Source organism: Pundamilia nyererei, unplaced genomic scaffold, assembly GCF_000239375.1.
Source record: "Pundamilia nyererei isolate P.nyererei 1_Seehausen unplaced genomic scaffold, PunNye1.0 scaffold00094, whole genome shotgun sequence".
NCBI classification, from domain to species: Eukaryota; Metazoa; Chordata; class Actinopteri; order Cichliformes; family Cichlidae; genus Pundamilia; species Pundamilia nyererei.
Genome location: NW_005187495.1, coordinates 1,868,023 through 1,879,874, shown reverse-complemented (window position 1 = coordinate 1,879,874; position 11,852 = coordinate 1,868,023). Strand labels below are relative to the sequence as shown.

Here is an 11,852-nt window from a genome sequence, read left to right as displayed (position 1 = left end):
TAAGTAAGTAAAAGTAAGTAAAACTTTATTTATATAGCACCTTTCAAGATAAAAATCACAAAGTGCTTCACAGAAGCTAACAATTTAAACATGTAACAACAAAGTCATGTTTAAATTGTTGAAAACCAAACGGATAAAGCGCAGGAAGCGAATCTGTGGCTCAACACTAATCAAAAAAAGACTTATCAGGAAGAGCAATTACATAAGAGCTACGGGGAGCAGTGGAGAATATTGTTGGACCATTACTGGAGGTAAACGATACTGAGGGGAGGTGGTGATGATTGTGGGGGTGTCAGGGTTGTCAGAGATAGTGTCTGTGCTGTTTTGACAAGGAGGCAGAGCAGCTGGATTCATCAGTTCAGTGTGAAAAAACTTGTTACTGATGTAGTTGTTATTAGACTCACAGTGTTGGTGAGCTTGGCAAATGTGACGTTGTGCTAAAATGTTGCTTTTCTGAATAACCTGTAGGGATTGGAAGGTTAAGTTTGCTAAAAGGCAGCTACAGTCCTGAGCTGTGTGCTGCCTTGTGATTGTAGGTGTATTGAAAAGAGACCTTGTCTTTGAATTTGAACGAAGAGTCTGATAGATAGGGTTTGGTACACAGTGGAGTACTGGTTGTGTCTATAAATACAGATATTACCCTGCATGAGCTGACTCACTGAGTAGTAAAAGAAACCTCAGCAGTCAAGGCCATAGACTGTATATAAAGGATGGACATAGCCATTGGTTTCTGACCTTTACATTATAAAGTATCAATGCTTGACTTTTGCCTGTTGCTCCTGTGTGGGTGGGTGGATAGTTTTTATTTTTTATTTTTATTGACCTAGAATGTGCTCTAGGAAGACCAGATGGTGGACTCCTAAGTAATCAGCTAATGCTAGCAATGCTAGCAGCTAACTTTGTCTAAAAACATTCAACCCTGTACAAGTTGCTGTTTGGTAAAATTTCCTGTTGTGAGCTGATAGTAATCACTGTCTAAAACAAGTCTTGAAGTGTTTTGAACCAATGCTGCACTTTTAACAAGGAGATTGAATCCCACTCTTGGTCTGTTGTTTTTGTTTCTCACAGGACGATTTCCTGTTCAGCGTGTCCATTGTCAGCGGTTTGATGTGCATCATATTGGCTGTAATCAAGTTCATGCTCGGCAGAGTACTGACAAGCCGAGCTCTCCTCACTGATGGTAGGTGTGCACGTGCAGAGAGATCATAGCTTTTTAGAACTTGTAAACTTTCTCAGCTTTCCGTAGTGATGCCATCACAATCGTAAAAATCATGGGTTTGTCACTCTGACATGTCTGTCAGCTCCAATTGGTTTCCTAAAGTTGCCTTATAGTTGATGAGATTACAGGTGCATGGAGCCAGCTTAAACATCTGTCACACTACTGGGTTCTTGGTGAAAACAGTGGTGAATATCACAGTGACACTAGCAGGTTTCTGGGAGCTGACCTCTGAACCCTCAAAGCCGACTTTGACTGACATTTGTCGTCTCTTTCCAGGATTCAACTCACTGCTGGGGGGGATCATGGGCTTCTCCATCCTGATCAGTGCTGAAGTCTACAAGAATGAGCCCAAGGTGTGGTACCTGGATGGAACAATAGGTGTCCTGATAGGTCTGATCATCCTCGCCTATGGAGTTAGGTAAGTGGCTAGTACTTGGTAAAAAAATGGCGTACCTTTTATTTGGTGTCATGAGATAATTGTTGATATTGCAGTAGAACATATCCACAGAATGAATAGAGGAGCTGGGGTGGAGGTGGGTTGCAAAGCAGCTTGCAGAGCATTGGTTTGGACATTTAGTGAGGAAATGGTTTAAACTAACTACCCGAATAAATACTCTGTGGTGTTTCAAGATAATAAAAGCACAATGAAGTCAGAATACCTCCATCTGGAGTCAGTATTCATAAAACCAAAGCTTACAAAAAATTACACTGTGTTAGTTCTGTGTGGAAAACCAATTTCAGTGTGTGCAGTTTTGTCACTGGATTCATATAAAAGCATTACAAGTTATATTTTGTACACGGGAATGATGAAAAAATAAAATAGTGACACCTTTAAAGGTTGAAATCTCGAGGCTAGAAAATTTGTATTCTAACAGCTGGTAGGGGTCTGAATGTTGCTGTCATCTCCATTTTCAAATCCCCCAAAGCGACCTTAATGTTTAAGTGCAATATTGAGCCGAGATGCTCAGATGTATCATTAGGTGGATCAGAGGTTGATTTCTTTGCCTGTTTTTTGTGTCTGTGCCGCAGACTGCTCCTGGACATGGTCCCCCGCGTCCGACAAACCAGGAACTACGAGCGCTTTGAGTGACGGATCACAGAGGGCGGGTTTGGGAGTGACTGGCAGGATGGGGACTGTAGAGGCCCTCCACAGACAATCACAATCAGTCCTCGCGGTGCCAGCGAAGGCGTCGCTGTCTGTGCAGTTCTCCCATTCAGAGCTGGAGTGGAAGATGGCGTCAGTGGCATATTTTTAATGTTTTACAGTTTAATGTACATATGAAATGTTCACCTGTTTTTCAGAAGTCAAAGGCGCAGTCTGCTTTTTCATGCCTCCATATTTAAAGAAGGTAACAGAGATAAGACTGTGGGGGAGGGGGTTAATGTAATTTTTCAAAAGTTGTACACAGCTCAGACTGCAGTGTTACGGATGTTCAATACCTCAGTTACATGTCATCACTCCGTCACGACAGAGCAGCTTGTTTTTTCCCATGGTTCCACGAGGCCTTTGCTCAGCTGTGCTATAAAGCTTTGCAGCACAGCAGGTCAGAGTGATTGATGCAGCTGATGTAGCGGTGGAGTATTAATGGTGTTTACCTTTTTATGACTAGAGAGAAGATAAATATCAATAAAAAGTCCATTTGGCACAAGGAGCAGGTACATAAGCACACACATGACAGGCTCAGTGACGTGTGATTAGCCGTTTATAATATTTATCCAGACTGCTGCAGCAACGTCCTTTTAGTGCCAGCTTACAATCCTGGAGCAAAAAAATAATCTTTCTTGGCACTGAGAGTCGGGATCTGACCCTTTTCCACTGTAACTCTAACAGAAGGAAAACAAAACGGCTGCGCTGCCTCCCAGGAAAAGCATTTATACAATTAACTCGCGCCCTCTACTGACCAAAAGAGGAGACTACAAGATGTAGGTCATTACATGAGAACGGTTATCTAATATGCAGTTGTGCTCAGAAGTTTACACACAGTCATCATGGGTCTGTCATGGTAATTTGGCATTTTGAACTAGGGTGGAATGATTGTTCAGGATACATGTGCAATAATTCAAAAACAAGAACAGGCTGCAGAGGTTTCAGTATATTTCAGATTTTCTTTACTCCACGCGGGGTCAAAAGTCTACAGAGGATCAAATATGTGCAAGTTGCACCTCGAGCCGCAGAATTTGAATTTACACTATTATTTTATCCGCTTTGTGCAGTGCACGTGTGTCCCAGTAAAACAGCCTGAGAGCATGATGTTACCACCACCATGGTTGACGGTGGGTACAGTGTTCTTCGGTTTGAAAGCCTCACCTTTACTCCTCCAAACATACGTCTTGTCATTGTGGCCAAACAGCTCAATCTGTGTCTCTCTGACCATAAAATATTCCTCCAGGAGGTATTTGGCTCGTCCATGTTGGCAGTCACACATTTCACTTGTGCTTGAAGGTGTCGACTTTTTTACCAGGAGGTTCTTTCTTGTTTCAGTGATCCTTAACATCTCAACCAATTTCCTCTTTCCTGAGGGTAAGAGTTGGGGTTTTCTTCCAGACCTTGGAAAAGTGGTGACACGTCTGAATAACTATGTGAATAACTACGATTCTTTGAACCGATGATCTTGCCGTTTGAAGTTGTTTAGAAATGCCTCCGAGAGACCGGCCCAACTTGTGTAAATCTACATAAACTTGTGACCACCAACTGTAGCTGAGTGTTTGAAGCCTGACCCTGAGACAAAATTCCCCACATGAGACTCATGTAATGGTCAAAGAAAATGACCGTCACACTAAATGCTTCCACACTGTTGGCACTGAACTCAATGCAGATACAGCTTTCATACTGACCAGTTAGGCCCCACACGTACACAGGTATCAGTAAGCTCAGCTTGTTCTTTACCCTGATGCAGTTTTAGGAGCTGAAGACTATGAAAGAGTTCCAGACAGAAGCTGTTCACAAACTGCTGTTTTTATGAGTGGGCAGCAAGAGCTGAGTTCTTACCTCTGCCAGGGAAGTGATCTGTTTCAGTTTGTCTGTTAACAGGTGCTGGTCCAAAAGCTGCAGAGAGATTTTCAGGAACATGTAATCAGAAGGTGATTGTAGCGCAGTGTGCAGGTTTTTAACTGTCAGGGGTAATTGGATGGATTCTTCAGATACGTCACAAAGTCGAGCATTATAAGATCGGAAAACCTGAGAGAACATGAACCAAACTTGTCTGGATTTTTCCTCCTGGGTTCAGTTCATGCATGCTCTCTGCTCTTATGTTTGTAACATTGTCGTGTCAGTGCTCTGACGAGCCAACCTGTGGATGAAGTAGGAGTTCTGTTGGTTTGGGCCACAGTTGTGTTTTTGCACGTTAATGTGGGCAGGTATGTAAAAACACACACAAACAGACATCAGTGTACACGTGGACAATGAATCTCAGTATTTGTCAAATGTGCGTGTTAGACATGTGAGGTTACTGCTGCTGGAGGAGCAAATCTTAGAAACTGTGAAGTTCTTTAAAAGAATCGGAGGTTGAGCTGGTTCAGGTTTGAGTTTATCCAGGTAACTCCAGGGTTAACCTGACTTTTCTGTATTACGAAGGTGGTTTACTTCTTACTGGGATAACTAATGCTGCAGACCTAACGTGCTCTGGAGCTGCAAGTATGAAATCACTACTCCCTGACAATTGGCTGGAAAATAGCGTCACCATTCCTGGAGCATCCCTGGGACTGCAGTGCATGGACAGTAATGGAAAAGTCTTTAAAGAGCATCTAAAGTCTTTGTGTTTTCCTGAAGGACGTCAGTAATTAATGTAGATTAGTAGACAGAACTTTAGTTGTTGATTTTTCAGTTTTATTGAGCTCTAAGGATTTATATAAGATTCTAAAATCAGCACATACACCAAGTCTACATTTGTATTCTGCTTTTTATATTTATCCTTAACCATAAATAGAGCGTGGCTGAAAGAATAAACTTACAAAATGAATTTATTGAAGTAACAATTATAATCTGTCTGATTCTCCTGTATGTGCTTCCTTTGGAGACTTCTTTAATGTTATCGTAGTTGGTGCAACCACCTCCTCTGACACAAAAGCAGCTGGATTATTAGTCTATTAATCACAGACTCAAGTGGGTTTTGTTTCGTGTACGCTGGAAGATCAACAGCTTCTGTTCCCTGTTTGTTTGCATTCACCCTAAATGGATCTGACGGGTTGCTGCTCTCTGTGAGTTTGAGGTGCTGAACTTTGGACAGCAGCCGGTGGGTTCACGTGTTTCCTGTGTTTAAGAGGAGGTCTCCAGCACCAGTGACAATGAGGAGCAGGACTGGGAGTAGTTACTGGGGTCAGTTAGGGCCTTTGTAGCAGCTCTCCTTGTTACCACCTTTACACATGTGTTTGTTACCTACTGGCTGGTGAAATGAAAACAGTGTCTGTCCTGCACTCAGAGCTCACAGTACTACAGACATACACTGTAGAGGCTGCCATATGGTTTTGGGTCAATGGCGACGCCCCAACAGGGAAATATTTTAATGAAATTCAATGCAGTGATGATTGTGGACATTAAGTGAGTTGCTGTTTATCAGGAGTCAACGCGTTTCCTCTCATATGTGAGGCTGCTGTTTGGTTTTGGGCCATTTAGAAGGGTCGCAGCTACATTTTCAGGCAAAGTCCTTTTTGGTTTAAAGAAGCTTTCACTTTCTAGCTGTCCTCCTCCTCCTCATCGTCGTATTGAAGGACTTACTTTGTACAATAGAGCTCCTCTCTATCCCAAAGCCTTAATTTTCAAGGTGTTTGTGCAACTTGATCAGGGTTTTTTTTTGTTAGTTTTCATATCTCCCACATTTTCCTCAGTCTGTGCTTGCTGCTGTGACCGTAACTGAATGTACATGCTGTGCTGTGATACTAGTTTTTATGGAAAATTTGTGACTGTGCTGTTTGGTTTTATTTATTTAAATACAAGTAAGGGATCAATTCTGTTCCTGAGCTTGTGGAGATACATGTGTGCCTAAAATCGGTGTGAGAAACAAAACATGCAGATAACAGAAAATTATTTTGGAAGGCCATAATATTAAGAAAAGATCACAACAAAAATACAAACAGCTTGTAATCACTAATTTCCTGTCTTGGACATGTCGTAAACACCGAGAGACACATTTAACTTCATATCAGCTCGGTTTTCTTAAACTCTGTGACACAGAGTTTGAGGCGCTCCTCAGCCTGCTGACTGTACACTTCTTTGCTCGTGTAAATAATCTGTATAGCTGTAATGTAAAACCAGAGTCTGAGCCATTTGTCACAGAAAAAAGGTTTATTTAAAAATAAAGTTGTATCCCTCTTACTCGTCAAGAACAGTGAAAACAAAACCATTGTGTTACCCACTTTTCACTGCTGTCCTGGGGTTTCTGACTTTTAACTGAGAGCAAAACAAATCTTCATCCATGTTGGTGTGTGTGTAGCAGAGTTCATACAATGGAGACATTCAATGCTGAGGTCAAAACAGATGATATACGCTGATTTATTCTGTCCAAACTTTGCTGATGGCTTGGCGCTCTGAGCAGATTCCTCCAGAAACCAAACATCCTATGATCTGATCAAAGATGTGCTCTGAACAAGCCCAGCTAACAGAAAAGAAATAAGGCTCTGGCTGCAGCAGAAGGGGTTTAGCTAATCACTTAAGCAGGCCTCAGAGTCATGGTTATTAAGAAGCGACTGTGAAGGGTTCAAAATATTTGCTTATTCGCTGAAAAAGGAATCGTGCTGGGTATCACTGTTGGTTTAGCACGAACTCAAGCATTCCCACCTTGGATATGTACGAGCTTTAAACGCTGATGATATTCTACCTTTAAAAAATAAAAAAATAAATCATGACCAAGTTCCATAAAAAGACCAAAACCATCAATGAACAGTTTGCTCCAGCAACTCTCTTATGCATGTGCCGTTTAGTTTGACTCAGTCCCACCTGCTACTCTGTCCTCATGTTTTAAGAATGGCTGCTAAGCGCTACAGTCCAGTAATCATCCTGTGAGTCACTCAGTGCTTGTGTGCACTTGTCATCAAGTGTGAAATGTGGTCCTGGAGATACTAGTGAGACTATTTTGACGCCGTTTAAATGTGCATTAAAGATGAAGAACCACAGGTGCACGGTTGATTTAAACGATGTGTGTGATCACACTGGTCTAAACATTGACATATTCAGTGCTACTCAAATACAAGGCTTCACTTACAGCCCTGATTTTCTTTTTGAATTCAAAAAACCCCCAAAATGTCACCATCCAGGCTGATCTATTAGCTGACAATCTTTTATTCTGAAAGTTACTTCAATTCAGTTTCAGTTATATAACCAAATCACAACAACAGTGACCTCAAGGTGCTACAACACAGAGAACCCCAACAACTTACCATGGGCAAGCACGGCCCCCCATGGGCAAGCACGGCCCCCCATGGGCAAGCATGACAAATGGCTCCTGGCTCGTCTTTCCTACTATCAGGCTCGATAATGGTCAGCTGCTTCTTGACTCAGTCAGATGTACTCTAACTCCTCTTGGACTTTCATTTCAAGTAGAAGTAAAGAAGTACCAGCTGTGGTTTGACACAAACTGAGTCGTCTGCTTGATGACAGAGTCACTGGAGAGGCAGCTGATTATTGCTTCATTATTTATTGTAGAACAGCACATACTGTGACGTTTCACAATTCACTGATCAAACTGTAGGTATGCCCCCTTTTAAATGTATGCCCCTGAAACTGATTACTGGACTCCAGTTTTACATTTTTAACAGGAACCAATGCGGAAACTAGCGATTTGCACTAATGCACTGTTGGTTTTGGTTTTTTTTAATGGGATTTGTTTTGAAGCACCACCAGATGCTTTTCGTGAAAGTTTAAAAACCACTCTTTTTTTCTTTCTTCAAGCTTGAAGCCACTTGTGTATCCATCACATGTGCTGCAGGTCACGTTTAGAAAGGACCAGACAACTATGAGTAATCAGTTTAAGGCATTCAAAATCAGACATCCCATTTATTCTACATGTGCTGTAATCATCTGATTCCTCTTATTACTGACTACTCAACTGGTTAATCGCATTACTATCACACATGTGAATCCACTGCCGAGCTTGACTGGTAAACATGATGAGCTGACACTGCTTTCTTTCTTTTTGACTTTAGTTCTGAAAAACAAAGAGCCTATCAGTTTTATCACTTTCCCAAATATCTTCATCAAAACAATCTTAAGATGTGGACAGCCAATTTAAATTTCTTAAAATGAATATAAATCAAAAAACAAACAAAAAAACCCAACCTGACTCTGATGTTGCAGAAGTAAACATGTTTAACAGAGTAACGTCACCCTGCCACAAATAGCTCACCAACAGTCGTCAAACGAAAGCAGAACTGAAGTTAAATCACAAAAAGGCACGTCATGTTTTTTGAAACACTTAACTTGGCGGCAGATCGGTGACCTGCTTAACAGGGTAAGAAAAAAGAAGAAGAAAAAGGCGCCATTCAGGCTGAACTGAAACGTGTGCAAACAGAAACAACAGTGAAATGAAAGCAAAGCACAAAGTGTACGAGGCTCATTTCCCCACAAAACAAGCATGTTTGTCCACTACTGTCTGCCTTACAGAGAGCGCGATGAGAGTTACGTTTAGACTGGAAAGTTTAAGCCAATCTTTGTGTCATTTAAGCTCTTTAAGGAATAAATAATCAAACATTTGATAAGATATTTTCTATACTATACTTTCTAGAATGATCACAAAGCAGCCAGCCAGACAGACACAGGCCTGGCTTAGGTACGTAAATCCATTTGAGACCAAATTCTGGTGCAAAATAAAAATGCTCCAATATTTTATTTTTGTTGCTTTTTTTGGTCTCATATCACAGCTGAAAGCAGGACAGCAGAAGACAAAGTCTCCTTCTCTTTATTCATACACCTAGAGACAAATATGCTTTTTTTAATTACATTTAAATTACCCTCCATAAATAAAAGTCAATAAAAAGGGAAACAAAAGAAAAGACACCCATCCTATAAATAAAAAAAGAAAAAGATTTCCAGCCGAACACAGCGATAAAGATCTGTATACAAAATAAATACAAAAGAAAACCTTTAAAACTCATATGAACAATATACAGTGTTACTAATATTATGTTAAACCTCTGATTAACTTAGTGCATTTTTTCCATTCACCACAAGAAATACAAATCTCATCTTTTTTTCCTTATTTATATTTTTTTAGCAAATAAACAGGCAAATTAAGATCCTAACGATTATCCAAAGAAAAGGAGGAGATGCAAGGCGTAGCGCCCGCCGCGGAGCTCTTTGTTGACATGTCTGTGGTGCGTACAGTATGCTGCAAAGGATTTACAGCGGTCGTGTGGAAGATGGGAGACGAGTGTGAATCTGTGTTTTGTCTTTTTTTTTTCTTAGTCTTTTTTTAAAAACAGTTTACTACACAAAGACATGGACGAACATCCCTGTAAGTAAGGATTTTGTGTTTCTCTCCGAGTCTTCGGAACAACGTGTTGACAGTAAGGCTTCCCAGCCTTTTGCTGCAAGGTGTTACCGCTGCTACTGATGACGGCTATCGTCTACGACTCGACGTCACAACACAGAGAACGAGCGATGTCATTTTGGTGCGTGCCTAGTGCCGGATGGTGTGCTTAAAACAGGCAGACAAACAAAAAAAAATTACAATTCTCTACTGGCCTTTTGCAGAAACACTCACAGACACACACAGTCCCTCATCTTTACAACGTTTTAAAACACGTGTGCAACTTAAATGTATGAAAACCGAACACGACAGTCTTGAATTTCCTCTCTTTTAAGGGTGGGGGTGGGATGGGGATGAAGATCACGGAGTCTGGTGAGGATGCGTCAGGAAACGATCGAAACTGCCAGGATAAAAATCTAGATTTCTACTTTTACTTGTCCAATCTAGTCTTTTTTGTTCAGAAGAGATGAATGGGTTGGTTACAGTGTAAATCTGATTATAGCCCACTGTGTTTGTGTGTGTTTCTATGTATGTGTGTATGCTGGGGGATGTGGGCCTTCAGCGGTGCCGGTCCAGTGCAAACCTACCTAAAAATAACAGTTTCAGATTAGAGCAGGGGTGAGATGGACGGAAGGGTGGAGTGGAGGGGTGGAGGGTCACCGATATGTGCAGTCCACCTCATCTGCTGCGACTTCGTACGACTCCCTTTGTTGATTCAAGTAAATCCACGCCACTTCCAGGCCTCATAGCGCCACCTGCTGATGAAGGTGAGAGTTGGCAGATGCTCCGGTCAGCTGCAGGAGTGCTCCTCCTCCAGCTACCGGAGGAAAACAATAAATATGAAGAGCGAGCTCAGTCCTGTGATTGTTCTTTTTGTCCTGTTGTTGTCACAAAGGAGTCTGGTTTGTGTGTTTGATAGCTGCATGACTGCTCGGGAATGTGCGTCTCCCTCAAGCACACTCCTTGAAGCTGCTGTACATCCGCCCACCACCGCCCCCTCCCCGATCACCGCAATCCCATCTGATTCCTGACCCTCTGTCAGCCTGGGTGCTGCTGCTATAGGCAGTCTTTGCACAGCGCCACCTGGCCCTTCATGTAGTCACGGCAGGGACAGATGCGCTGCAGTGTCGAGTGGGCGCCGGCGCAGCTGAACAGCAGCAGGTCCGACTGGAAGATGCAGTGATGGCGAGTCTCGCTGTATGCGGGCACAACGGTGTCGGCGCTCGACTCCACCGTTTGACAGTCCATGCCAAACCTGACGGAGAGACGGACCGCTTTAGATTTTATTTTTAAACACTTTTTTTAATGTGAAGGAGAGACAAGAAGAGAAAACACATGCACACACACTGGTGTCTTTGAGCTGCAGGCTTGATAATCCATTTTTCTTCTGTAACTAAACTCAGCCCACTAGTGGTCATAACTATAACTGCAGGTTTCAGCAGCTCATCAGAGAATGATAAATGCTCACATGAGCTTAAGCCTGGGTCGTGCTGCCACCTGGTGGCCACTAGTATTGAGGCAAAGTATGTGTCCCACCTGGCCAGGTCTTTGTCCTTGTTAAGGTGCTGGAAGAAGGAGGGCTCACAGATGAGCTGCTCCTCCTGACAGACCTGCTTGCAGGAGTGCCCGGGCTCTGCCAGCTTCACTTGCAGGGCGCTGAGGGGAGGCCACATGACCTGACCATGACAGAAGTCCTGAGGACACAACATGATGTTAAACAACAGGAGTGCAAAAAGGAGGAAAAAAGAAAAGGGAAAAAAAAACGTAACTCTGTAATACCTGTATGCTTTATGTAAAGAAAGTAAAAATAAGTTAGCTCTGCCGCTCTTTAAACTAACTTTCATATAATTGGTTGCCACATGCAAGCAGAAGGTTTAAACGGGAGGTGGGCGGGGCTTCTGTGCTCGGAGATTACAGAGATCCAAGAGCTTAAAAGCTGACAGAAATGAAACGTGTAGTATTCTTCGTACACGTGCCGACCTCACTATTTAAAAAACATGTCCGTCTTTAATATGATCTTCCAACACTGTAACACAATATGACAGAAAATAAGAGCAAAATTAATCTGAATAAAAGCATTTTGTTGGCATGTTATACCTTTAATTTGAAGATAACAGGAAATGATCAGGGAGATGACAGAAAGGTGTTGGCCTACCTGTCAAACTCCATTAAAT

General features: G+C 42.2%; 2 protein-coding genes across 2 annotated transcripts in view; one reads left to right on the top strand and one right to left on the bottom strand.

The window, feature by feature from the left end:
• Positions 1 to 4,054, top strand: part of LOC102197028 (transmembrane protein 163-like) — a 27,543-nt gene extending 23,489 nt beyond the window's left edge. The window contains exons 6-8 of the mRNA XM_005739859.1: positions 1,069 to 1,180; positions 1,496 to 1,637; positions 2,249 to 4,054. Of these exons, the coding sequence (XP_005739916.1) occupies positions 1,069 to 1,180; positions 1,496 to 1,637; positions 2,249 to 2,309 (315 nt within the window). The 3' untranslated portion in view covers positions 2,310 to 4,054. The remainder of the gene's footprint in view (positions 1 to 1,068; positions 1,181 to 1,495; positions 1,638 to 2,248) is intronic.
• A 5,133-nt stretch (positions 4,055 to 9,187) lies between these two features.
• mgat5 (alpha-1,6-mannosylglycoprotein 6-beta-N-acetylglucosaminyltransferase) overlaps positions 9,188 to 11,852 on the bottom strand; it is a 111,797-nt gene continuing 109,132 nt past the window's right edge. Inside the window, exons 14-15 of the mRNA XM_005739888.2 lie at positions 11,215 to 11,372; positions 9,188 to 10,933 (exon numbers count right to left, since the gene is read on the bottom strand). Of these exons, the coding sequence (XP_005739945.1) occupies positions 10,735 to 10,933; positions 11,215 to 11,372 (357 nt within the window). The 3' untranslated portion in view covers positions 9,188 to 10,734. The remainder of the gene's footprint in view (positions 10,934 to 11,214; positions 11,373 to 11,852) is intronic.